The sequence below is a fragment of the Bufo gargarizans genome, unplaced genomic scaffold, assembly GCF_014858855.1.
Source record: "Bufo gargarizans isolate SCDJY-AF-19 unplaced genomic scaffold, ASM1485885v1 original_scaffold_1696_pilon, whole genome shotgun sequence".
Taxonomy (NCBI): Eukaryota; Metazoa; Chordata; class Amphibia; order Anura; family Bufonidae; genus Bufo; species Bufo gargarizans.
The window spans coordinates 51,967-78,629 of record NW_025334471.1 but is presented as its reverse complement, the minus strand read 5'-3'; the positions used below and the strand labels follow the sequence as shown (position 1 = coordinate 78,629).

At 43.2% G+C, this 26,663-nt stretch overlaps 1 protein-coding gene across 1 annotated transcript; it reads left to right on the top strand.

Moving 5' to 3' along the window:
* The first annotated feature begins 14,439 nt into the window (after positions 1-14,439).
* Positions 14,440-24,173, top strand: LOC122923536 (gastrula zinc finger protein XlCGF26.1-like). Its single transcript, XM_044274365.1, has 2 exons — positions 14,440-16,212; positions 22,691-24,173. The coding sequence occupies exons 1-2, from the start codon at positions 15,054-15,056 to the stop codon at positions 23,224-23,226; spliced, it is 1,695 nt and encodes a 564-aa protein (XP_044130300.1). The 5' UTR covers positions 14,440-15,053; the 3' UTR covers positions 23,227-24,173.
* Positions 24,174-26,663: the final 2,490 nt, after the last annotated feature.

Sequence of the window (26,663 nt, the reverse complement as noted above, 5' to 3'; positions counted from 1 at the left end):
AATAAGGGCTCTCCAGGAGAACGGCCCCAGCAGCAATTGTTCAAGGGAGACCCATATAGGTTGAGCTTGTGCAGGGAGATGAGTCAGAAATAGTTGAGCTAATCTGGCAGCTCGGTAATACTGAGCTAAGTCTGGCACTGAAAGGCCACCACAAGCCTTATGACGACACATAACAAGCTTAGAAACCCAGCTGAATGCCCTACTTTCCAATAATACTGAAAAAGCACTCCGCTGGACGTCCTCCTATTACTACAAATATGCCAATAAACCAGATAAGATGTTGGCGCGCCAACTCAAAGCCACACAGAGACTTAACCAAGTCTACCAAATCCGTACACGGTCTGGTAGAACTACCACCCATCCAGACATCATATATGATACCTTTCAATCCTTCTATAAACAACTATACTCGGAGCAAAAAGGTGACCCCAACACTAAGGCTGAGGACTTCCTTTCCTCTGTTCCTCTCCCAAAGGTCTCGTCTGCGGCGCTAGATGAACTCAATAGCCCCATCACGGCTGAGGAGGTGACTTACACAATTAGGGCTTTGAAATTGGGAAAAGCCCCCGGTCCAGATGGCTATACAGCACTTTATTTTAAAAAATTTGCAGACCAGTTAACCCCCTTCATAACTAAATACTGTAACCATTTATTACAAGGCTCCACACCCCCACCCGAGTTCTTAGCTGCCAAAATTACTGTGATCCCCAAACCTCATAAAGACCCTCTTTTACCCTCCAACTACAGACCCATTTCACTTTTGAATATAGACAACAAGTTGTTCACCTCGATTTTAGCACGTAGACTTAATAGACTTCTCCCTAGCTTGATACACAAAGATCAAGTGGGTTTCATCCCCAGCAGGGAAGCCCCAGATAATATACGGAAGGTCTTGGGATTAGTTCATGAGGCGAACAGGACTTCAACTCCGGTAGCTTTACTAGCGCTGGATATAGAGAAAGCCTTTGATACAGTCTCTTGGTCCTATCTTTGGCGGACTCTCTCCCACTTTAACATTAGAGGCCCTTTCCTCTCTGCTATTCAAACTTTATACTCTTCGCCTCAGGCTAGTCTCAAATTACCTTCCTCCCATCCGTCATCTATACCAATTTTTAGGGGAACACGCCAAGGTTGCCCCCTCTCCCCAGCCCTTTTTGCACTAGCCATGGAACCATTAGCGTCAAAGATTAGATCTCACCCAGACATAACAGGAATCTCGGTTGGGGGTGTGGAATATAAATTGAGCCTTTTTGCTGACGACCTTTTGTTAACGGTCACCAATCCTATCATTTCATTTCCCTCCCTTTTAGCCCTGCTAAAAATTTTCTCAGATGCATCAGGCCTACTAGTCAACCAATCTAAGTCGGAGCTTTTGTTGGGTAATGTCACCTCTCAGGTCTCTGAGATTCTTCAGAGCGAGTTTCCGTTTCTACACAACACGCACTTCCTTCCATATTTGGGCATATCGCTGACCAAGACACTTAACACCCTGTACAAATATAACTATCTGCCCATGTTTACTCAAATACGGAGGGACCTGCAGTCATGGGAATCTCTTCCAGTCTCCTGGGTGGGCAAGATTCATATAGTAAGAATGGTGGTCCTTCCACGGCTACTATACCTATTCCGCACCCTACCGATCCCAGTCCCAGCCTCGGACCTGGGGGCTCTCCAGGCGGACGTCCTTAAATTTATTTGGGCCCATAAACGAGTTGCCCACATTTTAACGTGTGCTGACTACTGGGTTGCCACCCTGCTGGATCCCCGTTACAAAGACAATGTGCCGTCCTTAATTCCCTCACTGGAGCGTGATCGGAAGATGCCGCTGGTAGACTCGCTCCTGAGAGCATTCCCGACTGACGCCGGGGGACTAGTGGAAGCACAAGGCGAAGGCAGGGGAGGAGGAAGAGGTCGCCAACGCAGCTGCGTCGGCGCCAGCACCTCAGAAGGCAGGGTTAGCCATGGCTGACATGTGGAAAAGCTTTGTCACCTCGCCGCAACAACCGGCCCCAACTGCTGATATGGAGCGTGTTAGCAGGAGGCAGCATTTGAACAACATGGTGGAACAGTACCTGTGCACAAGTACACGTACTGACTGATGGTTCTGCCCCATTCAACTTCTGGGTCTCCAAATTGTCCACATGGCCAGAGCTTGCCCTGTATACCTTGGAGGTGCTGGCCTGCCCTGCAGCCAGTGTACTCTCTAAACGTGTATTTAGCACGGCAGGAGGCGTCATTACAGACAGACGCAGCCGCCTGTCCACAGCCAACGTGGACAAGCTCACGTTCATTAAAATGAACCAGGCCTGGATCCCACAAGACTTGTCTGTACCTTTGTGCAGAATAGACAGTTCTAACAGCCTCAACCATCCATCCTTGTACTCAAGTGCACTTATTCCTTTTTTTTTTTTTATATGTCCCAATATTTTTGGGGATACCCATATGTAAAATAACACACATCTGTGTTGGCTACCTATTCCTCCTTCGCCGCCGCTTCCACCTAGACCGCCACGTGAGCCTACACCGCCACATCCACCCATTCACCGCCTCCTCAACCTCTTCCTCCTACATCATTCCTAATTTTTATTTTTTTAAGGTCTTTTATGTTATTTTTTTTTAATTAATTTCCCTATCCACATTTGTGTCATGGATGGTGTAGCAGAAAGCTGGAACTTATAAATAAACAACCGACTGGCTTGATCCCAAACTAAGGCGCATATGGGTGAGCCCTATAAAACCCCTAGAGCTCTCCCTGACTGCGATACGCATGCAAAGATCTTTATGGTAGACAATTGCATGGCCACGTACCTAATTCTATGACACCTGAAAACCCTAAAATAGTGAGGGGACACGACCACCGGCTCCCTGCACTTAATACAGACTGAGTCGGGGTCACCTAGAATCAAGTCAGCAAGGAAACACAAATAAAGGAAAAAGTCTTATCTTGAGGAATCAGCAGCAGATGCAGCCTCCAGCAGTGAACACAATCCAGGAAGTAGTATAAACCGCAAAGTAAGGCAGTATGGGAGGGAATATAAAAGGAGGCAATTAGTGTAAATAGGTGACAGCTGGGAGAAGGAAAGGAGATGACAAAGTGAAACCAAAACAAAGAACGTCATGCAAGAGGTAGAGAAGAACGTCTGCCAGACCTTCTCCGAGAGCTGGCGGTGACAATTTGTTTGCAGAACAGTTGCCATGCTCTTAAGCACATTTTGCAGCCCTCTAGCTCTTTCCAGGGCTATTTTAGAGCCATTTTAGTGGCCAAAAGTACGGGTCCCCATTGACTTCAATGATGTTCAAGTTCGGGTCCCGAACCCAAACTTTTTTTTCAAGTTCGGCCGAACCCGAACATCCAGGTGTCCGCTCAACTCTAGCGTTGATATCACCGAAGGGGCATGGAATAGGATTTGTGGGCGGGCTCAGATTGTAAAGAGAGGAGTAATAGTCCGTGAAACTATCAGCTATGCCTTGTGGATCCATGACTTTAGAGCAGTCTAAAGGTGACTTTTTATAAGGGATTCTGGATTTGGTTCTTTGGGATTTTACTCGTTGAGCCAACAGTTTACCAGCTTTTGTAATTTTTCGAGTAATATCTAGCTTTGACTTTTTGTAAGTTCCGCTCATATCTATATAGAAGGCAGTCTTTATCTCCTTAAGGACCGGGCTCATTTTCACCTTAAGGACCCGGCCATTTTTTGCAAATCTGACCAGTGTCACTTTGTGTGATAACTTTAAAACGCTTTGACTTATCCAGGCCATTCTGAGATTGTTTTTTCATCACATATTCATTTTTATTAAAAAATAAATAAAAAATTTACCAAAAATCTGGAAAAATTTGCTTTAAGTACCAGATCATGAGGGCGCACCTGTACGCCCTGTGTCCGTAACAGGTTAAATTGGAGCCTGAGGTCTCTCGGGTTTTTTGAGTATAGGGGGTAATCTTATTTCTCCTCTCCAGATCTTCTATTTTGGTCAACAGCTCTGAGATCTTTTTATCCCTGCCTTTTTTAGCCGCAGAAACCAATTTAATAAAAATTCCTCTCATAAGTGCTTTATGGACCGACCATAACGAAAAGGGGGATGACACTGACCCAATATTATGTCGGAAAAACTTCTGCCATGCAGCTTCTATATCCGCTCTGTATAATGTGCCACTAGAAAGAGTGGTGGGTGGAGGAATTGGGTCTCTTGCAGTGATAGAGTAATTGCTGCGTGATCTGACCATTTTATCACTCCTATGGAGGTTTCAAAAACTTTCGGAAGTAATGATCTAGAGAGCAGAAACAGATCTATGCGGGAGTAGTTCCGATGGGCAACAGAGAAGAAGGTGTAGTCCCTCTCCTGTGGGTGCTGTATGCGCCAAATTTATCATAGAATTTCTCCGAGGAGATCCATCGTTGGAGGGATTAAAGTTTATGCCTGGAGGAGGCTGAGGAATCTAGGTCTGGATCGGGAGTTAAATTGAAATCTTCACAGAGAAGAAGTTGACCCTGTTTGACTTTATCAATTTTCCTGAGGAGCTTGTTCAGAAAGCTAATTTGATGGGAATTAGGGGCAATAACGCCACCACAGTGTAATGGACGTTATTAATGAGGCATACCTGTATGATGTATTTGCCCGCATCATCTACAATTTTCGAGATAGGGGTGAATGCGAATGTATCTCTGAAAGCTAAAAGAACTTCCCTCCGTTTTTTTGGTAAAGTGTGATTGAATAATTATCAGAAATTTGGGGTGGCGAATTCAGTAACTTTCTTGCGCTACTATATGAGTTTCTTGGGCACAAAGTATGTCGCATTTGAAGTCTAGGTCCTCCTTCTACATAAAGGATCTCTTCGGAGGGCTTTTAAGGCCCTTTACATTTAGTGATACAATCTTAATAACCATTGTACATACAAGAGAAGCTAAACATTACATTAACCAGGTTGTCCAGGGTAGGAGACTTGGCCCTAGTGATGTCGGGAGCAACTCTTTGGTATCTTTGGAGAACATCCAGTAGATGAGAAAAGGTGGGAGAAAACTGAAAAACATAAAAAGGACAACAATATAACAGAAAACGGAGAAATCTAAGCAGTATTAAAAACTGCCACATTTGGTAGGGTAAAGTCAATTCCGTGTAGTCAGGAGCCACAAACTTCTTGACTTCTGGATGTAACAGCTATATACACCCAAGTAGAATGGATAGGCAGGCTTCAATGTTTGGTGCCTCTTCCAGACTCCTCCAAGTGCCATTCCTCAGAAAGATGGTGGGGGTCTGGAGGTTTCTCTTTCTTGTAGTCAGCAACTTCAATGTTCCAAGAAGATAGGAGAGATCTGCCAGCGTCCACTGAACTGATGATATGCCAGGAGCCATCTTTGTTTATTAAAAGCTTAACTCGGAACCCCCCCAGTGATATGCGATTATATGATCTCTTAACCCCAGCGTGACGGGGGCCAGTTGGCGATGTTGTTTCAATGTGGCAGCCAAAAGATTAGCGAATAGCTTGATGGTATGGTAAGGGGCCGGCAGGGTACCCTTTTTTCTGGACACCTCTAGTAGTTGTTACTTTATGTGAAAATAATGAATCCTCGCCAGCACGTCTCTCGGGATAGAGGCTGGGAGATGGCTGGGTCTTGGAACCCTGTGGGCCCTATCAATAACCAGGTCTTGAGCTGTGAGAGTCGGTATGAGGGCCTGAAATAACAAGCAGAGATATTGTTTGAGGTCTTCATTAGGGATATCCTCAGGGATTCCTCTAAACTTTATATTGTTTCTGCGGGATATGTCTTCCAAATCATTGAGCTTAGCCTTTATTTTCTCTAGCTCTTATGACATTTCAGTATGTGCATCCAATTGATTGTTATGGGAGGACGCAAACCCTTCCATTTTATTTTCAATATGGTACACCCTGTGAAGAAGTCCTTGGATGGGGGCCTGAATAGGGGAGATCAATCAAAGCTTGTAGATCAGCGTGTAGGGATTTGCTGACATTAATTAGCATCTCTTTAACCACCTCAGCTCCCCTAGCTTAAACCCCCTTAATGACCAGACCACTTTTTAAAATTCTGCATTACACTACTTTCACCGTTTATCGCTCGGTCATACAACTTACCACCCAAATTAATTTTACCTCCTTTTCTTCTCACTAATAGAGCTTTTATTTGGTGGTATTTTATTGCTGCTGACATTTTTAACTTTTTTTGTTATTAATCGAAATTGACCGAAATTTTTGCAAAAAAAATGACATTTTTCACTTTTAGTTGTAAAATTCTTAAAAAAAATACATTTCTATAGAAATTTTTATTTATTTATTGTTCTACATGTCTTTGATAAAAAAAATTATGGAATAAGTGTATATTTATTGGTTTGCGCAAAAGTTATAGGGTTTACAAACTATGGTGCAAAAATGTGAATTTCCGCATTTTGAAGCAGCTCTGACTTTCTGAGCACCTGTCATGTTTCCTGAGGTTCTATAATGGGCAGACAGTAGAAACGCCCCACAAATGGCCCCATTTCGGAAAGTAGACACCCTAAGGTATTCGCTGATGGGCATAGTGAGTTCATAGAAGTTTTTATTTTTTGTCACAAGTTAGCGGAAAATGATGAGTTTATTTTATTTTTTTTCCTTACAAAGTCTCATTCCACTAACTTGTGACAAAAAATAAAAACTTCCATGAACTCACTATGCCCATCACGAAATACCTTGGGGTGTCTTCTTTCCAAAATGGGGTCACTTGTGGGGTTTTCATACTGCCCTGGCATTTTAGGGGACCTAAAGCGTGAGAAGAAGTCTGGAATCCAAATGCGTAAAAAATGCCCTGTGAAATCCTAAAGGTGCTCTTAGGAATTTGGGCCCCTTTGCGCATCTTGGCTGCAAAAAAGTGTCACATGTGGTATCTCCGTACTTAGAAGAAGTAGGGCAATGTGTTTTGGGGTGTATTTGTCACGGCTGAGGATGGGGGAAAGCCTCAGCCGTGTGTTGTTAGAGAATGTCCGGTCGCTGCTTGGCCAGGACCACAGCATTAGGGAGCAGGTCACCTCCTATTGCGTCCCTAACGCTGACCCTGTCTCCTGTCAGTATGAGCCGACCTTGATGGTAGGAGGGCTCATACGCCGGAACCTAAAGTCCCTACAAGCCCTCAAGTCGGCCCTGACCTAGGTGACAGAGTAGGACAACCCACTCCTCCAAGACAGGGAGGATCTGGAGTCCCAAAGGCCAAGCTGTAGAAAAAAGGGGAACACTAATGCAAACCAATGTATATGGCAGGTGCTGCACTAGTTCCAGCCACCTGCCACAGCCCTGCTGACTGGACCAGTGTGCAGGAAATCTGAAGTCCACAAATACATCCACACACCGGAACCCAGATACATGGCAGCACAGAAATATACAAGAAAGCATAAACCGAACATCACACATACAAAGACAAACTGAACATAAACTTAAACTTATGACCACAGTGGTGGCTCTCACAGGCGGATCAAATACACATGAGGCTGCTCCAGCTAGCAGGGCTGAAGCAACCTACTGAAGCCTGCAAGAGACTCAGGCTATATAGGCCAAAAAGCCACACCCACCGGTCAACCACACCCAGTGACATCACACATACTGGGAAGGAAGTTAACCCTTCCAGCACACAGAAGGGAAAACACACATATAAGGGGAAGTGCACACAAAACATAATACACCGTGCACACAACACACACACCTAACAAAAAGGGAGTCAGGTGAGACCGCATGCTACTGCAGCACGCTGCCTAGCCACGCTCAGACTGCTGCTGCACATACACATGAGCCAACGGGTTGCCCGCGGCAACCACAAGTTAGGCCACACGCCAGCGGCCCTCACCTGTGGTTTTAACCCACACGAAACCGCAGGCAACCGCATGCAGATAGAGAGTCACGGTCATAGCCATGGCCGTGACAGTATTTTTACATATACCCATGCTGGGTGAGAGAAATATCTCTCTAAAAGTCAACTTTTCCCATTTTTGTTATACAAAGTTGTCATTTTAGGGAGATATTTCTCTCACCCAGCATGGGTATATGTAAAAAGACACCCCAAAACACATTGCCCAACTTCTCCTGAGTACGGCGATACCACATGTGTGACACTTTTTTGCAGCCTAGTTGGGCAAAGGGGCCCAAATTCCAATGAGTACCTTTTAGGAGGGCATTTTTAGGCATTTGGATTCTAGACTTCTTCTCACCCTTTAGTGCCCCTAAAATGCCAGGGCAGTATAAATACCCCATAGAAGGTTTTTGTTTTGTTTTTTGGCACAAGTTAGCGGAAATTGATTTTTCATTTTATTTTTTTTTCTCACAAAGTCTCCCTTTCCGCTAACTTGTGACAAAAAGTTCAATCTTTCATGGACTCAATATGCCCCTCAGCGAATACCTTGGGGTGTCTTCTTTCAAATGGGGTCACATGTGGGCTATTTATACTGCGTGAGAAGTCTGGAATATAAATGTCTAAAAAAATTTATGCATTTGGATTCCGTGAGGGGTATGGTGAGTTCATGTGAGATTTTATTTTTTTGTCACAAGTTAGTGGAATATGAGACTTTGTAAGAAAAAATAAATAAAAAAAAAAACTTTCGGTCACTGCGGTGGGGCGGACTGATCGGGCGGACACTGTGTTTATTTTGTAGAGCCTATAGAACATGTCCTATTCTTGTCCGCAATTGTTGCGGACAAGAAAAGGCATTTTCTATATAGTTCTGGCAATGTGCGGATCCGCAAAATGCGGAAAGCACATTGCCGGTGTCCGTGTTTTGTGGATCCGCAAAACGCATACGGACGTCTGAATGGAGCCTTACAGGGGGGTGATCAATGACATGGGGGTGATCAGGGAGTCTATATGGGGTGATCACCCCCCTGTCATTGATCACTCCCCCCGTTAAGGCTCCATTCAGACGGATCCGCAAAACACATACGGATGTCTGAATGGAGCCTTACAGGGGGGTGATCAGTGACAGGGGGGTGATCAGGGAGTCTAATATGGGGTTATCGGGGGTTAATAAGTGACAGGGGGGGTGTAGTGTAGTGTGGTGCTACTTATTACAGAGCTGCCTGTGTCCTCTGGTGGTCGATCCAAGTAAAAGGGACCACCAGAGGACCAGGTAGCAGGTATATCAGACGCTGTTAACAAAACCGCGTCTAATATACCTTTTTAGGGGTTAAAAAAATCGTATCTACAGCCTGCCAGCGAACGATCGCCGCTGGCAGGCTGTAGATCCACTTGTTTGCCTGCCGATCGCGCGCGTTCACAGGAAGTCTCGCGAGATGACGCGCCGGCGCGTCAAGGAGGAATGAATCGACCGCCTCCGGAACGCAATCCTGCGTTAGGCAGTCCGGAGGCGGTTAAAGGGGTTGTCCGAGTTATGGATAATATAGCACTGTAAATCTGATGGTCAGTGATGTATAACTAATGTGGGGGTCGGCTCCATAGTAGTAGGCACAGCAGTCAGACAGTGACACGATGGCACAGTTCACACAGGGGTTTGCCCGTTTTCTTTATTCTCATCCTCAAACAAAATATAAGGCCTTTACATTCAGGCAAAGATACAAAATAAATTCCTGCTCGGCTGAGCACTAACTAAACATAAAATCACCCTTTCTATACGGGCGGCCTACTACCAGCCACACAACACAATTCAAAATAAACTCTGTGTCCTTTTTGTTGCTTTAGCAGACTTCAGCAGCAATGGTGAAAGCCGGTCAGTTCACCCAGTCCCCACCCAGACATGCTCATAGTGCAAACCTTCATAGCCCAGAAATGAGCCGAGCTCCATCACCTGGCTGAGAGCTCTATATGAAACCTGTTCTGGACAGGAAGGGAATGAGGAGCCCGCTACCAACCTGCATCCTCATTCCATTAAAATCCAGGCCCGACAACACCATTTACCAAAGTCCTCAGCAAACTGTAAGGCAGACCATCTTTTCCTGGATTCCTGATATCTCACCCAGGTTTCCTAGTTGAGATATCCACCTCCTGTAGCGTAGTACATGGTATCTGAAAGAAACTAGGGGAAATATAACGATTCTCTACTACTTTTCCAGTCACTCTCTCACACTAAGCTAAGCAAGTTTTAAGCAAAAAAATATCTATTTCCTCATTTCCCTGGTTCTCTTCTGGCCCTTTGTTTACTTGCAACAACAACCATCTGTGCCGCTCCCCCTGTAGTGCTAAGGGAGTGAATACAAGTACTGCCCTGAGTGACGTCTGCCGGCGGGGAGACTCAGCAGCATATTGTATGTGTAGGACTACAAGTCCCAGCTGTACAATGGCACTGCCTATACACACAGGATCTCCCCCTACCTGCAATGCTCTGCAGAACTTCTCTATCAGCTCCTGTGCCCAGCATTTGTCTCCTCACTGCCTGCAGCTACGCAGTAAACACTTGCGTCTGTGCAGCTGAAGGGGTTAACAATCCTGGGAGAGAGCAATAAGCAGCAGCCGGCAGTGCAGGGGGCGTGGCCAGCACAGTGAAGTCTCGTGTACAGATCTCTCGGGCTTGTGCACGAACATTATCAGAGCAGGGAGAGAAGCTGACATCACAGGTCATGTGACCCTCAGTGAAATCTGAGAAACCAGCCACTGGAGATAAAGGGAATGAATTGGAAAGCTGTTACATTTGCCTAGTTAGAAACATAGAACAAAAAAATATCTCGGACAACCCCTTTAACCCCTTAAGGACACAGCCTTATTTCACCTTGAGGACCTGGCCATTTTTTGCAAATCTGACCAGTGTCACTTTATGTGGTGATAATTTTAAAAGATTTTTACTTATCCAAGCCATTCTGAGATTGTTGTTTCGTCACATATTTCGTCACTTTATAACACTGGTAAAATGGAGTAAAAAAAATTCATTTTTATTTATAAAAAAAATACCAAATTTACAAAAATTTTGGAAAAATTTGCAAATTTACAAGTTTCAATTGCTCTACTTCTATAATACACAGTAATACCTCCAAAAATAGTTATTCGTTTACATTCCCCATATGTCTACTTCATATTTGGATCATTTTGGGAATGCCATTTTATTTTTTGGGGACGTTACAAGGCTTAGAAGTTTAGATGCAAATCTTGAAGATTTTCTGAAATTTTCAAATACCCACTTTTTAGGGACTAGTTCAGGTCTGAAGTCACTTTGTGAGGCTTACATAATAAAAACCACCCAAAAGTGACCCTATTCTAGAAACTACACCCCTCAAGGTATTCAAAACTGATTTTACGAACGTCATTAACCCTTTAGGTGTTCCCCAAGAGTTGATGGCAATTGGAGATGAAATTTCAGAATTTAAATTTTTTGCCAAATTTTCAATTTTAATAAATTTTTACTAACAAAGCAAGGTTTAACAGCCAAACAAACTCTATATTTATTTCCCTGACTCTGCGGTTTACAGAAACACCCGATATGTGGTCATATACCACTGTACGGCCACACAGCGGGGCGTAGACGGAAAGAGCGCCGTGTGGTTTTTGGAAGGCAGATTTCGCTGGACTGGTTTATTTACACCATGTCCCATTTGAAGCCCCCTGATGCACCCCTAGAGTAGAAATTTCAAAAAACGTGACCCCATTTTGGAAACTACAGGATAAGGTGGCAGTTTTTTTGGTACTATTTTAGGGTACATAGGATTTTTGGTTGCTCTATATTACACTTTTTTTGAAGCAAAGTAACAAAAAATAGAAATTCTGAAATTTCATCTCCATTTGCCATTGACTCTTGTGGAACACTTAAAGGGTTAACAAAGTTTGTAAAATCAGTTTTGAATACCTTGAGGGGTATAGTTTCTTAAATGGGGTCACTTTTTGGAGTTTCTACTCTAGGAATGCATCAGGGGGGCTTCAAATGGGACATGGTGTCAAAAAAACAAGTCCAGCAAAAACCGCCTTCCAAAATCCATATGGCATTCCTTTCCTTCTGCGCCCTGCCGTGTGCCCGTACAGCAGTTGACAACCACATATGGGGTGTTTCTGTAAACTACAGAATCAGGGCAATAAATATTGAGGTTTTTTTGGCTGTTAACTCTTGCTTTATTACGGGAATAAATGGATTAAAATGGAAGATGTGCCCAAAAATACCTGTTTTGGCACCGTTTTTATTTTTTATTATTTACAACGTTCATCTGACAGATTAGATCATGTGCTATTTTTATAGAGCAGGTTGTTACGGACGCAGGGATACCTAATATGTTTACTTTTTTTATTTAATTTACCGTATTTTTCGCTTTATAAGACGCACCTAATGATAAGACGCACCTACGTTTTTGAGGAGGAAAATAAGAAAAAAATATTTTGAACCAAAAGGTGTGCTTTTGGTAGCTTTTGAACTAATGGTGGTTTGTGGATGATGCACTGTTATGGGGGGATCTGTGGATGACGCACTGTTATGGGGGATCTGTGGATGACGCACTGTTATGGGGGGGATCTGTGGATGACGCACTGTTATGGGGGATCTGTGGATGACGCACTGTTATGGGGGATCTGTGGATGACGCACTGTTATGGGGGATCTGTGGATGATGCACTGTTATGGGGGATCTGTGGATGACGCACTGTTATGGGGGATCTGTGGATGACGCACTGTTATGGGGGATCTGTGGATGACGCACTGTTATGGGGGATCTGTGGATGACACACTGTTATGGGGGATCTGTGGATGACGCACTGTTATGGGGGGGTCTGTGGATGACGCACTGTTATGGGGGATCTGTGGATGACGCACTGTTATGGGGGGGATCTGTGGATGACACACTGTTATGGGGGATCTGTGGATGACGCAATGTTATGGGGATCTGTGGATGACGCACTGTTATGGGGGATCTGTGGATGACGCACTGTTATGGGGGATCTGTGGATGATGCACTGTTATGGGGGATCTGTGGATGACGCACTGTTATGGGGGATCTGTGGATGACGCACTGTTATGGGGGATCTGTGGATGACGCACTGTTATGGGGATCTGTGGATGACGCACTGTTATGGGGGATCTGTGGATGACACTTTTGTCATCCACAGATCCCCATAAGTGTCATCTACAGATCCCCCATCAGATGCATCAGTGTGGAGGGAGGAGGCGGGGACACTCATAGCGAGGCCCGGTGCAGTGACTCTACTCTAATACACCGGGCCCCACAACTGTTAAACATTCAATCTGATCTATATCTAATTGTATATGCTCTGTACGGTACTTACTGTAGTACCATAAGTATAGCATTAAGACGGCGCAGACCGGCATCTCCCTCGGTCATGCGCCGCCTGCCCCAGCTCCCTCCTCGTGCGTCGCCTGCCCCAGCTCCCTCCTCGTGTGCCGCCTGCCTGCTTATCTCACTTTATGAATGAAGGGAGCTGGGGCAGGCGTCGCATGACAGAGGGAGCTGGGGCAGGCGTCGCATGACAGAGGGAGCTGTGGCAGGCGGAGCATGACCGAGGGAGCTGGGGCAGGCGGCGCATGACCGAGGGAGATGCCGGTCTGCGCCGTCTTAATGCTATACTTACGGTACTACAGTAAGTACCGTACAGAGCATATACAATTAGATATGGATCAGATTGAATGTTTAACAGCTGCGGGGCCCGGTGTATTAGAATAGACGGCGCAGACCGTCATCTTCCTCGGTCATGCGCCACCTGCCCCAGCTAACTTGGACAACCCCTTTAATGCTGTATGGAGATCCGTCTCTTTACAGCATTAAAATGTACGGCCTCCGATAAGGCGAAGTCAGTTATTTGCAAAGTCTCGCAAGAGTTCATGGAGTAACTGCGGCATTTGAAGTGAAAAACGACTTTAAAACTTGGATCCAAACTCTGCTTCAGATCCGAGGTACCAGTCAGAACCATAGGAGCACAGTGTAATTGTACTAGACTCCAATGCATACATGCCCCGACATGAGCCCTCGCACAGCTCCGTGCATATAATAATTGTATTATAAATGAATCATAAATAATCATATGCTGATGCAAAGAAAAAAAGTTTTTTCCCCTAATTGTTTCCTCCCCCCCCATCCCGGGAGTATTAAAACACAAGAAAAACTATACACATTTGATATCATTATAATCGTAGTGACCCGGTGAATAGAAGTAACAGGTCAGTTTTAACTTATCGGAAAAATGCTGTAAAATTTAAACCCATAAAACTTTGTTGGAAATTTTTATTTTATTTTTTATAATTCCACCCCACCATTTGGAATTTATTTCCCCGCTTCCCACTACATTGTATGCAACCGTACATGGTTCCATTAAAATGTACAACTTGTCCCGCAACAACAAAGCTTGCATACGGCCATGTGAATGGGAAAATAAGAGTTATGGCTTTGGGAAGGCTGGGAGTAAAAAAATGAAAATTGCCAGAACATTAAAGGGTTAATGTCCCAGGATTGAGAGGGGGGGGGGGGGGGGGGGGTACTGAGTGCAGACCAGAATCTGGGATGTCGCTGAAACATGTTAGCTTATGTTCTGATTAGCTTTTTTTTCCGCCCTGACTTCGGAACACATTCTGTGTCATACTCCAGGCTGATCGATCGTCTAGTAGATGATTTATCCGCACACTGTAGCAAGAAAAAAAGTGACATCCTTCCTCCTGTTACAATTTCCTTGCGCAAATTCGCTCCATTGATTTAGGCTAAATCTGCAAGCAGATCCTCAATATGCAAACTGCAGAAACTCAGGAGACGTTCAAGAGTCGGCCTTAAATTTCTACAGCAAATACATAGCAGAGAAGGGAAGGATGTATTCCTCACATTCCTGATGGATCCACTTCTGACTTCTGGCACAAAAAATGTATTTTATATTGTATGTGTCTCTCCAGCCTAAGGCCAGATTCACATCAGCTTATTACGGACATATTATCCATCTGTATTGTGCACATGTGTCCCGACCACAGGTTCAGCTGACATCAACTCACAGCATCATAGATACATGTGCACGTAACATAGATGGATATGTCTGTTACATGTGAATCCAGCCTCATTGGAATGTGATACATTTATCAAAAAGTTTTAACAATAAATCATAAAATCTATTCTTAATCTTAACAGAAAATCCCTGTGAGAAGCCTGAAGGAAACATCATCATGTTATCTCTAGATTATAAAGAAGATGAAGACACCAGGCAGCGCTCTTCAGAAGAAAACGTCATTACCTGTACTGTACATCCAGGACTTCACAATGCAGAGCCATCAAATAATTCCCCCAAGATCGAGGAACTTTCTAATGACCAATCACAGATTATCAACCCAAGTCCAAATCTATCATATAATCATCCTAAACATGAGGAATCTTCTACTGATCAATCACAGATTATTACTCCAAATATAAGGCAGAAACAGGGTAAAATGTTTAATTGTGAGGAATGTGGAAAACAGTTCAGATGTAAGTCAGAGCTTTCTGTACACAAAAGTTGTCACAAAGGAGAGACGCCGTATTCATGTTCGGAATGTGGGAAATGCTTTGTCAGGAAATCAAATCTTATTCAACATAAGATAATTCACACAGGAGAGAAGCCATATTCATGTTCAGAATGTGGGAAATGTGTTTCCAATAAATCACGTTTGGAACAACATAAAATAATTCACACAAGAGACAAGCCATATTCATGTTCAAAATGTGACAAATGTTTCACACATAAAAAAGGTCTTACTAAACATCTCCGAATTCACACAGGAGAGAAGCCATATTCATGTTCAGAATGTGGGAAATGCTTTAGCCAGAAATCAAGCCTTGATCAACATAAAAGAATTCACACAGGAGAGAAGCCATATTCATGTTCTGAATGTGGAAAATGTTTCATAGAAAAAAAAAGTCTTGCTAAACATCTCAGAATTCACACAGGAGAGAAGCCGTATTCATGTTCAGAATGTGGAAAATGTTTTACAGATAGATCATCTCTGCTTGCACATCAGAGAATTCACACAGGAGAGAAGCCATATTTATGTTCAGAGTGTGGTAAATGTTTTACAGATAGATCATCTCTGCTTGTACATCAGAGAATTCACACAGGAGAGAAGCCACATTCATGTTCAGAATGTGGAAAATGCTTTAACCGAAAATCAAGCCTTAATCTACATAAAAGAATTCACACAGGAGAGAAACCATTTTCATGTTCAGAATGTGGGAAATGTTTTACGGATAGATCATATCTGCTTGCACATCAGAGAATTCACACGGGAGAGAAGCAACATTCATGTGCAGAATGTGGGAAATGTTTTAACCGAAAATCAATCCTTAATATACATAAAAGACAAGGGCCCACATGAACCTGGAGCCGGGCTTTTTTTGGAGACTCCGCTAGAGGCATGACGTGAGGACGTGCCGCGCCCCCCTCCTCCCTCCTCACCTCGTGTGTTATGGGTAGCGGCATTTTGCGAGTCTGAGCGTCTGAGCGCCCGAGCTGGAGCTGGAGCGGATGTTCGCTGTGGGCGCCCTGGACTTGTGCTTGGCAGTGAGATGCCTGTTACAGCCGTGGTCTGTATGATCGGACGGGACGTGAGCGGCGATACGCAGTGATCTCCTCCGCTTCCTATAAGAAGAGAAGACCGGTGCTGCTTGCCTCCCCCCCCCCCCCCCCCCTGCCGGAGGTGCGAGGAGCTGGCTGTGAGATGGATGGAGGCGCCCCTCGACAGGCTTGTATCGAGTGATGTGTATGACTGCCTATGGCTCTGTTTGGGGGGAATTAGCCATATAGGTGTTGAAATCGCTGGGGTGGGGGGGTCCAGCAAGGGGGTCTGAGTTGCAGTGATGGAGGCTAACCCTGGTGGAATACTCTGAGCCATAAGTTGGGGTCACTGCTGTGGACTTGAGATGGAAAAGAAGGGGTTAAGTGGATAAGTAGCACCGCAGCACCGCAGGTGTACAGGGTGCCCACAAAGTGAATCCGGGAGGCTCTTACACAGTTACAAAAGCGGAGTTGCCCTTGATCCCACGTAAAAACCGTGGGTATACGTATATATGAAGATTGAGTTGGGCTCCGTACTGGGAGGATTTTGACTGCATCTCAGGATTCTGTACCAGCATTTTGGTCGACAAATTTAAGAAGGAAAGGAAAAGAAAAAAAAAGAAAAGAAAAAGGAAAGAGAAAGGGAAGGAAGGAGAGAAGAAAGAAAAGAAAGAAAAAAAAAAAAAAAATATATAAAAAATAAGGGGAAAGGAAAATTATTGTTTTTTTTTTTTTTTTGCCTTCCCTTTCACCGCGGGAGTGAGAGACCGCTTAGTATTATTAGATTTGGGAGGGAGGTTGATTAAGAGTGGAATTTTTTATTATTATTTATTTATTTGTTTATTTGTTTGTTTTTTTTTTTTTTTTTTTTTGGTGGTTCTGTTGGTTTTGTTGACGCGCTGACTGATAACGGAGAAGTACCATCTGGATCGGAAGAAAAGGGAGAGAGGGCCTAACTGGGCGGTTCTCTGACTATTATTTATTTATTTTTTGTCTTCTTTTCTTATTTGGGGAACACATGGTACTTTGTGATTGTCTTTCTTATTTCTATTTGGTTGTCTCTATCTCTTGTGTCTGCCACCTGTTGATTTTGGTATAGCTTGGGGGTACTGTGCCGTAATTATGCCACCCAAAGCATATAATAGAAAATCCGTGGGTACATCCTCGCCGGGAGGAGGAAAGGGAAATAACACAATGACAGGTTTAGAAAAATTCCTCAAATCCCCCCCAAAGAGTAAAGTTACACTTCGGGGAAACAAGGAAAGTCAGAGAGAAGGTGGTGATGCACAGATCTCGGACAAAGGCGTGGGGGCGGATAGGGGGGCAGATAGTGGAGAGGGGATGGAAGAAAGAATAAACTCAGTGGACAGGAAGCTGGTGGAAATATTGGGGGCAGTAAAACAGTCCAATCATAGTTTAGAGGAATTGACCTTAAAGATAGCATCAGTACAGGTGGACCTCTCTCTTATTAAAGAAGAGATGAATAAAGTTAGGGAAAAGGTGAAAGAGCTGCAGATCTCCACAGGTGGAATGAAAAAGGATATGGAAGGAATAAAGAAAAGAGTTGAAGGTATAGATGGGGAAAAGAAAATCTTGGTAGACAGAATAACTGCAATGGAGGATATGGCACGTAGGACGAACATTAGATTAGTGGGATTCCCAGAGGGTGTGGAAGGAGAGGATGCGACGGGATTCATTCAGCAGTGGCTTCAGGAAAATTTCGACAAAGAGATTCTCTCTCCAGGGTTCCTAGTGGATAGAGCACATAGGATACCGGGGAAACAGCCTCCGAAAGGGAGCCCGCCTAGGGCAATCTTAGCCAGAATACTATGCTCCAAGGATAGAGATGCAATAATGAGGTCCAAAAGGAAGATGCAAACTATAGAGTATAATGGAACAAATATAGAGCTATATCCAGATTACTCCAGGGCAACACAGATAAAAAGGCGTGAGTTTAAAGAAGTAAAAAAAAGGTTAGCAGCTGCACAGATACAGTACTCATTGATATATCCTACTAAGCTGCGTGTGATATATCGCGAACAAGTTAGCTTTTTTGGCTCCCCAGAGGAGGTGGTGGAATGGTTGGATGCCAAGGGAATAGGATTATGAATTAAAGTGAAACACACGAGGGGGGGGAGGTGAGGGGGGGGGGAAGGGGTTTAGTGTAAGAGGTGGGGGGGATCTTAGATCCCGCCAATCAGTTGGGGGAGGAGGGGGGGGGCATGGGAGGGGTGGTTGGGAGGGTGATGTGTGGGATGGTTGTCTTGGTGGGCCTAGAGGGGGGAAGTATGAGACCGCAGGTGGGAGGCACACATGAGTAGGATTTTGACATGGAATGTACGAGGTCTGGGAGATAGGTTTAAGAGGGTTATGGTTTTTGACTTGGTTACTAGACATCTCCCGGCAATTGTGGGATTACTGGAGACACATAACACAAAGGATAAGACAAACCTATATATGAAGAAATGGGCGAAGTACCAGTATCATTCATGTTTTTCTACCTACTCATGTGGAGTCAGTGTATATGTCATCATAAAGTAGACTTCCTCCCACTTGACCAGAAGATAGATGATAGGGGTAAATATGTTTTTTTGCATTGCCAGTGGAATGGGTTAGTCTGCATTTTGGCTTTTGTGTATATACCACCACCATTTTCCGCATGTGTAATTCATCGTTTGGTGGAATTTGCCGACTCTCGAAGTAAATGTCCCATACTTATTATGGGAGATTTTAATAATGTTATGAATAGGAGGTTGGATAGATATTCTGTGCTTTCAAATGATAAATATGATACAAGTCAACCAACTCTTCTCAAACGAATATCCCAGGAATTGTTATTAATAGATGTGTGGAGGTATCTCTATGAAGATAAACGAGTGTATTCATGTTTCAGCCGTGGGAGTAAAATAATGTCAAGAATAGACATGGCATTAGCCAGCCCGGAACTGGTAGAGCAGATAGAAAGAATGAGGTATGAGACTAATAGTATTTCCGATCACTCGCCTATGACCGTGGCTTTGAAAATGAATGCAGGGTTAAAAAGCCGAGAGTTTCGGTTAAACCCGCACTGGTTGAATCTGCTAGACAAGGATGAAAGTATTATGGAAGACATCTCTGAGTACTGGAAAATTAATTTAGGATCTACACAAATAGGGTATGTATGGGATGCATTTAAAGCATACCTACGGGGCATCCTTGTTGGCAGAATCAAGGGGCTAAAAAGGGAGTTTGCTAAAAAGGAGAAAGAGTTGGAAGAGAATATAAAGGATATAGAGAAGACACTCCTGGAAAAAAAACCTCCCCGAAACTGTGGGCCAGTTAGAAGAGGCTAAAACCTTACTAAAAGATTACCTGGTGGATAAGGCACAACAAAAAGTGTTTTTCGAGGGGGCACGATATTTCAGGGAGTCGGGAAAACCCGGGAGACTGTTGTCCTCGCTTATACAGAACCAAAAGGGGGGCTGTAGAATTAAGGGTGTTGAGAGGAGAGATGGGGGGATGACGTCCAACTTGGGAGAAATGGAGAAGGAATTCGTTAATTATTACAAGGACCTCTACTCCTCGGAGGGAGTGGGGGGGCCCGGAGATATAGAACTGTTCCTGGAGGGAGTAGCGCTCCCTAGACTCTCCGGTGAGGAGAGTGAATTGATGAATGGTCCTATTAAATTGGAGGAACTATGGGAAACTTTGAAATCTATACAGGGGAATACCAGTCCCGGGTTGGATGGCCTCCCCTTTGAGATATATAGAAGATATGGAAAGGTTATCCTACCAGTCCTCTTGCAGGTTCTTAACGAGTCAATGGATAGGGGTGAACTCCCGGCCTCTCTATCGGAGGCTGTAATAACCCTGATAGGGAAGAAGGGTAAGGATGAGAGTAAGGTGGAGTCGTATCGCCCCATCTCTCTTCTCAACACTGACTTTAAAATATGTGCTAAATTGTTGGCAAACCGTTTGAAAAGAGTTATAGAAAAAATAATACACCCAGATCAATCAGGGTTTGTGCCAAAACGTCAGGCCCAAACAAATATTCGTAGGACTTTGCTGAATATCCAGATGAGTGAGGAGGGTGCCCACTCCATCCTGTCTCTGGACGCGGAGAAAGCGTTTGACAGGGTGGAGTGGGCCTATCTCTGGAAGATAATGCACGAATTGAACTTAGGGGAAAAATTTATTAGGTGGGTACAGGTGCTTTATCGTCATTCGAAAGTGAGGGTGAAAATTAATGGTCATATATCTGATTCAATAATGCTACAGAGGGGAACTAGACAGGGGTGCCCACTCTCCCCATTATTATTTGCCATATTTGTTGAACCGTTGGCGTGTAAGATTAGAGCAGACGACAGAATTAGGGGGTTTGGGGGAAGGGGTGCATCAGACAAAATATGCTTATATGCGGACGACATTTTGTTTTTTTTGGAAGGAGATGCGTTGATAGTCCCATATCTGATGGGGATAGTAGAACAGTTTGGACAGATTTCTGGCTTTAGGGTCAACTGGACAAAGTCTGTCCTGCTCCCAATCGGATATGAAATAATGCAGAAGGATTTAAACATCAAAATTCTGAAACCCACAGAAACATTTGATTATCTCGGAATAAAAATCAGTTCCAGGATCCAGGAGTATATAGAATTTAATATCACCCCATTGATTAAAAAGGTGAAAAATAAAATAAGCACTTGGCAAAGGTTATTGATTCGTCAGGCTGATCGAATTGCTATTGTTAAGATGGTTTTGCTACCACAGATTCTATATGTGCTCTCCTCATGCCCTGTATGGATAGACGATCGCTTTTTTAATGCATTGGAGGGATTGATAAATGATCTCATATGGGGGAGAAAAAGGGTAAGGTTGAAACAAAAATATTTGTGGTTAGATGAAGAAGATGGTGGTTTGTCCGTTCCATGCTTTCGGGGCTACTATTATGCATCCCAGCTGCAATGGTTAATGACGGAGGACGACAGTTTGCGTCGCTTTCTGTTGGACAAGAGAGAAGGTACACAGTATAACATGGTTAGCGTCTTAGAAACAGGGATGTTAAAAATAAAGGGCAGGAGGTGCCCAATTAGTAAAATGATATACTTAATATGGGTTAAAGTTAAGAAATTACTGGGTATAGTTCACTCATCAAGGATTACCCCTATATGGGGAAATATATATTTAGTTGAGTTTCAGAGGTTAGATGATTATTTATTTTGGGAAAGAAACGGTATAAAGTTTATTTCACAGATTGAGGTGGAAGGAAAGATGAAGACACTAGAAGAAATTGGGCTTAGTATAGAGGTAGACACCCTTACACGATTTAGATATTATCGATTAAAACATGCATTTGAGTTAACTAAAAACAAAAAATATTTAAACACAAAATATTCAGAATTTATAGAATTCTGTTATTATCGTAACGGGACTAAAATATCAATTTCACAGATATATAAAAAGATTAAGAGGGGGTTAGGTGGGGTGATTAAATTTAAAAGTGAGAGTAAATGGGCACAGGAAGTGGAGTTTGATACTTTAGATTGGGGTTTTATTTATAAAAGTATAAAGAGATGTACTATATCGAGTAATTTCCGGTTGATACAGTTTTTCATTCTCCATCGAACCTATATAACTCCCTGGGTGGTGAGCAGGATGTATAAAACAAATGATTCTAGATGTTGGAAGTGTAGAATGTACAATGCAGACTTCATTCATGTGATCTGGTACTGCTCTCGAATGCAGGTTTATTGGGCCCAGGTATTCCAGGAGCTCACTGGGGTAACTGGGTGTAGTGTGCCATTGAAGATTTCGACAGCGGTGCTGGGCTACATTAAGGAAGTTGGGTTGGACAGAAAAAGCGAAAGTAAATGGGAAAAGGGTCTAATGTTGGCGCGGGTCGTTGTAGCCAGAGAGTGGGGGGCGGATAGACCACCAAATATTGTAGAGTGGAAGAAGTTAAGTGAGAGGGTGCAGAGATATGAATATGCCTGCAATAAAATGAAATAGGAAAACTAACTGTATGAAAGGCAGGAAGAGACTAAAAATTGGAAAACCCAAATCCCCGATATGGGATCACGAAATCGAATTCTCTAGTAGAAACCACCAAGACAACCAGGGGTGGGGGGGAGGGGGGGGGGTGGGATAGGTTGGGGTTATAGATGTTTTGTATATGAAATGAGAACTGTGTACTAATTGTGTGAGCATATTTTTGCTCTATTATTGATTATCTTGATCATGTTCACTTGTATTTTTATATGTGGAAAATAAATTTATATTATAAAAAAAAAAAAAATATACATAAAAGAATCCACACAGGTGAGAAGCCATATTCATGTTCTGAATGTGGAAAATGTTTTATAGATAGATTACATCTGGTTGCACATGAGAGAATTCACACAGAAGAGAAGCCATTTTCATGTTCAGAATGTGGGAAATATTTCAAAGAAAAAAAACATCTTACTACACATCAGAGAAGTCACACAGGAGAGAAACCATTTTCATGTTCAGAATGTGGGAAATGCTTTGCCAAGAAATACAATCTTGATCAACATAAGATAATTCACACAGGAGAGAAGTCACATTCATGTTCAGAATGTGGGAAATGCTTTAACCGAAAAAAAAGCCTTGATCTACATAAAAGAATTCACACAGGAGAGAAGCCATATTCATGTTCAGAGTGTGGTAAATGTTTTACAGATAGATCATATCTGCTTATACATCAAAGAATTCACATTGGAGAGAAGCCACATTCATGTTCAGAATGTGGGAAATGCTTTAACAGGAAATCAAGCCTTGATCTACATAAGATAATTCACACAGGAGAGAAGCCATAGAGAAGCCATATTCATGTTCAGAGTGTGGTAAATGTTTTACAGATAGATGATATCTGGTTGCACATGTGAGAATTCACACAGGAGAGAAGCCATATTCATGTTCAGAATGTGGGAAATGGTTTAACCAGAAATCATACCTTGATCAACATAAAAGAATTCACATATTCCCTATATGACTAGATAAACCATATACACATATCATTTCCGTTATGAGGTATAGCTCCTAAACAGTTTCCAAGGGCCCCACATTTTTAGGAATGCTGGGCGAGTATGGGTCTCCCAGTGGGCCAACTCTTCGAAGCGGTAGATCTGATCTACTCTTTCTATCCAGGCGGGGACTGAGGGTGGGGTATCAGTTTTCCAAAAGTATGGTATTAGTAAGCGTGCAGCTGTAATAAGCATGGTTGGCAGATTATGTTTTGTTGGAATGTAAGTTTTCTGTGGGCATTAAAGTAGGATCAACTTGGGGTCCAGAGTTAGTTTCGTACAACAAATTCGGTTGATTAGTTTGCCAATTTCCTTCCAAAGTGGTTGAATAAGTGGGCAGGACCACCAGATATGTGAGAGGGAGCCTACACCTAGCCCACATCTTCAGTTATGTTTATGGAGAAACTGAGGAGTTCTGTACCACCTAGTCAGCAGTTTATATGAATTTTCCTGTATTTTAATACATTGATTGAATCCATGTGAGTGGGCTAATATAAAGGCCTTTTCTGGGTCAGAGAGTATGATGTCTAGTTCTCTTTCCCAAGTATTCAAGAAAAGCAGCCTGGGTGGTACAAAAGAAAGTATTGTTTTATATATCGTAGATAACGTCCTCTAAAGATGTTGATTTTTCTCTAGGATAGTTTCCAACCATGTCTTGGATCTGGATTGGTTATATGGCAAATGTAATCGTTTTATGTCTCTACGGAAGTCAAGCAAATAAAATAATGAGGCTGATTGAGCATTGGGTGAATCAAGTATTTTGTCCCAATTCAGATTACCGTCTGTCTGCATTATCTCTCCCAAAGAAATGTTGGAGAGTCGGGACCACATTTCCACAGGTGCCGAGATATTGGGGTGGATTTAAGACTGTAACAAGTCTAAAGGTGTACTAGGAGAAGGGAATCGTATAATTTCGGTTTTGTTAAGATCCGCTTAATAGGTCTGAATGTGTCAGGTCTCTCGTAAATGATCTGATGCCCCGGAGTATCAGTTTTTCTTTAGCCTATAATAGGTGGCTTACTAATTCTGTGCATAAATTTGGGGAGGTAGGAGAAAGTAAGGATATGCATCTACTTATTTGCTCCGTTTTGTAATATGTATGTATATTTGGAAGCCTGAAACCCCCAAACCTTCTTTCTCTTGTTAGGGTGGCGTATGCTATTCTAGCTGAACTGCCTTTCCAAAGAAAAGAAGAAAACATGTTGCGTATCTCTGTGAAAAACTTTTGTGGTAGCCATATGGGTAAAACCTGGAGAAGGTATAGAAGTTTGGAGACTATAGGTTTTGAGGAAATGTTTTCTACCTATCCAGGATAGAAAGGGGATTTTAAGGGATTTGAGTTGTGTCTGGAGCAAGTGAAGGAGTAATTTAGGGTAAAAAGATCCTTTAGGTTGGCCGGAATTTGAATCTCTAGATATTGCAAGCTTTTAGACGCCAATTTGAATGGGGTGAGATGTTTCAATTTGGTGACAATATGCTTTGGGCAGGATAGAAACATAGAATATGTCGGCAGATAAGAACCATTTGGCCCATCTAGTCTGCCCAATATACTAAATACTATGGATAGCCCCTGGCCCTATCTTATATGAAGGATAGCCTTATGCCTATCCCATGCATGCTTAAACTCCTTCACTGTATTTGCTATTCCATGCATCCACTACTCTCTCGGTAAAGTAATACTTCCTGATATTACTTTTAAACCTTTGCCCCTCTAATTTAAAACTATGTCCTCTTGTAGCAGTTTTTCTTCTTTTAAATATTCTTTCCTCTTTTACCTTGTTGATATGGATATGTTCAGAGCCGTCGATTTACTATAATTTATTTTAAAATTTTAAAGTGTCCCAAAGTCCCTAAATATAGATAATAGTTTAGGAAAGGAGGTTAGCGGGTTTGTTGTCATGATGAGAAGATCATTAGCGAATGCTGTTGTGTGTATGAGGGCCTATTGAGATTCCTTGTTTGTCTGGGTCCTGTCCAATTTTACATAACATGTTTCCATTACTATAAGAAACAAGGCTGGGGAAAGTGGGCAACCCTGTCGTGTCCCGTTTAGTATATAAAATGTTGGGGATAAGGTACAGTTAACTTTTTATTTTTGCAGAGGGGGCGGAATAAAGAGTGAGGATTGCTTGGAAGCCAAAGCCAGACAGAGCGGTCGACATAAATTGCCAGCTCACCCTTTCAAAGGCTTTTTCAGCATCCGTGCTGAGTAATGCTAGAGGTTTGTGGTTGTGACACTTTGATCTTGAGCATAGGTTGTTGCTGAAGAGATATGTTGAACCTGTTGTGCTGTCCTCCTTGCCTCCCGCTCCTGTCATGGTGGTCGGTAATTTTGAATTTGAAATCGCCAAGCTAATTGACTCCAGAGTTCTCTGTAGATCCCTCCAGTATCTCGTGCACTGGAAAGGTTACGGACCTGAGGAGAGTATGTGGGTCCCAGCAACTGACGTTAATGCTAGTTATCTGGTAAGGTGGTTTCACAGAGCTCATCAGGAGAAAGTCGATCCTGGGTGTCCGGAGACCACCTGTAGAAGGGGTGGGGGGGGGAATACTGTCACAGTCTCTCCTGTGGCAGGTGTTAGAAGATCTGAGAGACTGGCTGCACGTGATTTCATCTGACAGTCTCTCTCTTTTGGTTTCACTTCTTTCAGTGCTGTTGATGATAATGACCACACCTCTGGTCTCAGGTGCAGCATAAGTGGTCATTACTAGTATTGATAGAGCACCAAAGTGCTGAGGTGCTCTGGCTGAGCACATCGGGATGTATGATGGAAGTCAATGGGAGAACCCAAGCATTAAACTAGGCTCTGAAGAGGGGAGGGTGCCTGGTTCATAGGAAAAAGTCTGAAATAGATGGAAACACCACCGGGAGGATGTCTGAATGCATCTTGGACTCCCAGGTTGCTGCTGGTAACGATGTTGTCTGAGTAGTACGCCACTTTTGCAGACTGACAATAATACGCACAAAACCGAAGATAAAATCGATTTTAGAGGAATAATTGTTAGGAAACATTCTTTCCTGCATATTTACTTGTATAGGAAGTACGAGTGCTGCCAAACATTACAAGCAAGAGGCACTCTGATACAACCTGTATATCACATAAAGGAGGGCCTCATTCACATTGTGGTACAATTGTTCATGTAGTTGGACTCCTACACTTATAAAGCCTATGCATTAAGTGAAAGGGCTGCCAAAAGTTACAAGGAACCAGCACTCCAAAACACCCTTT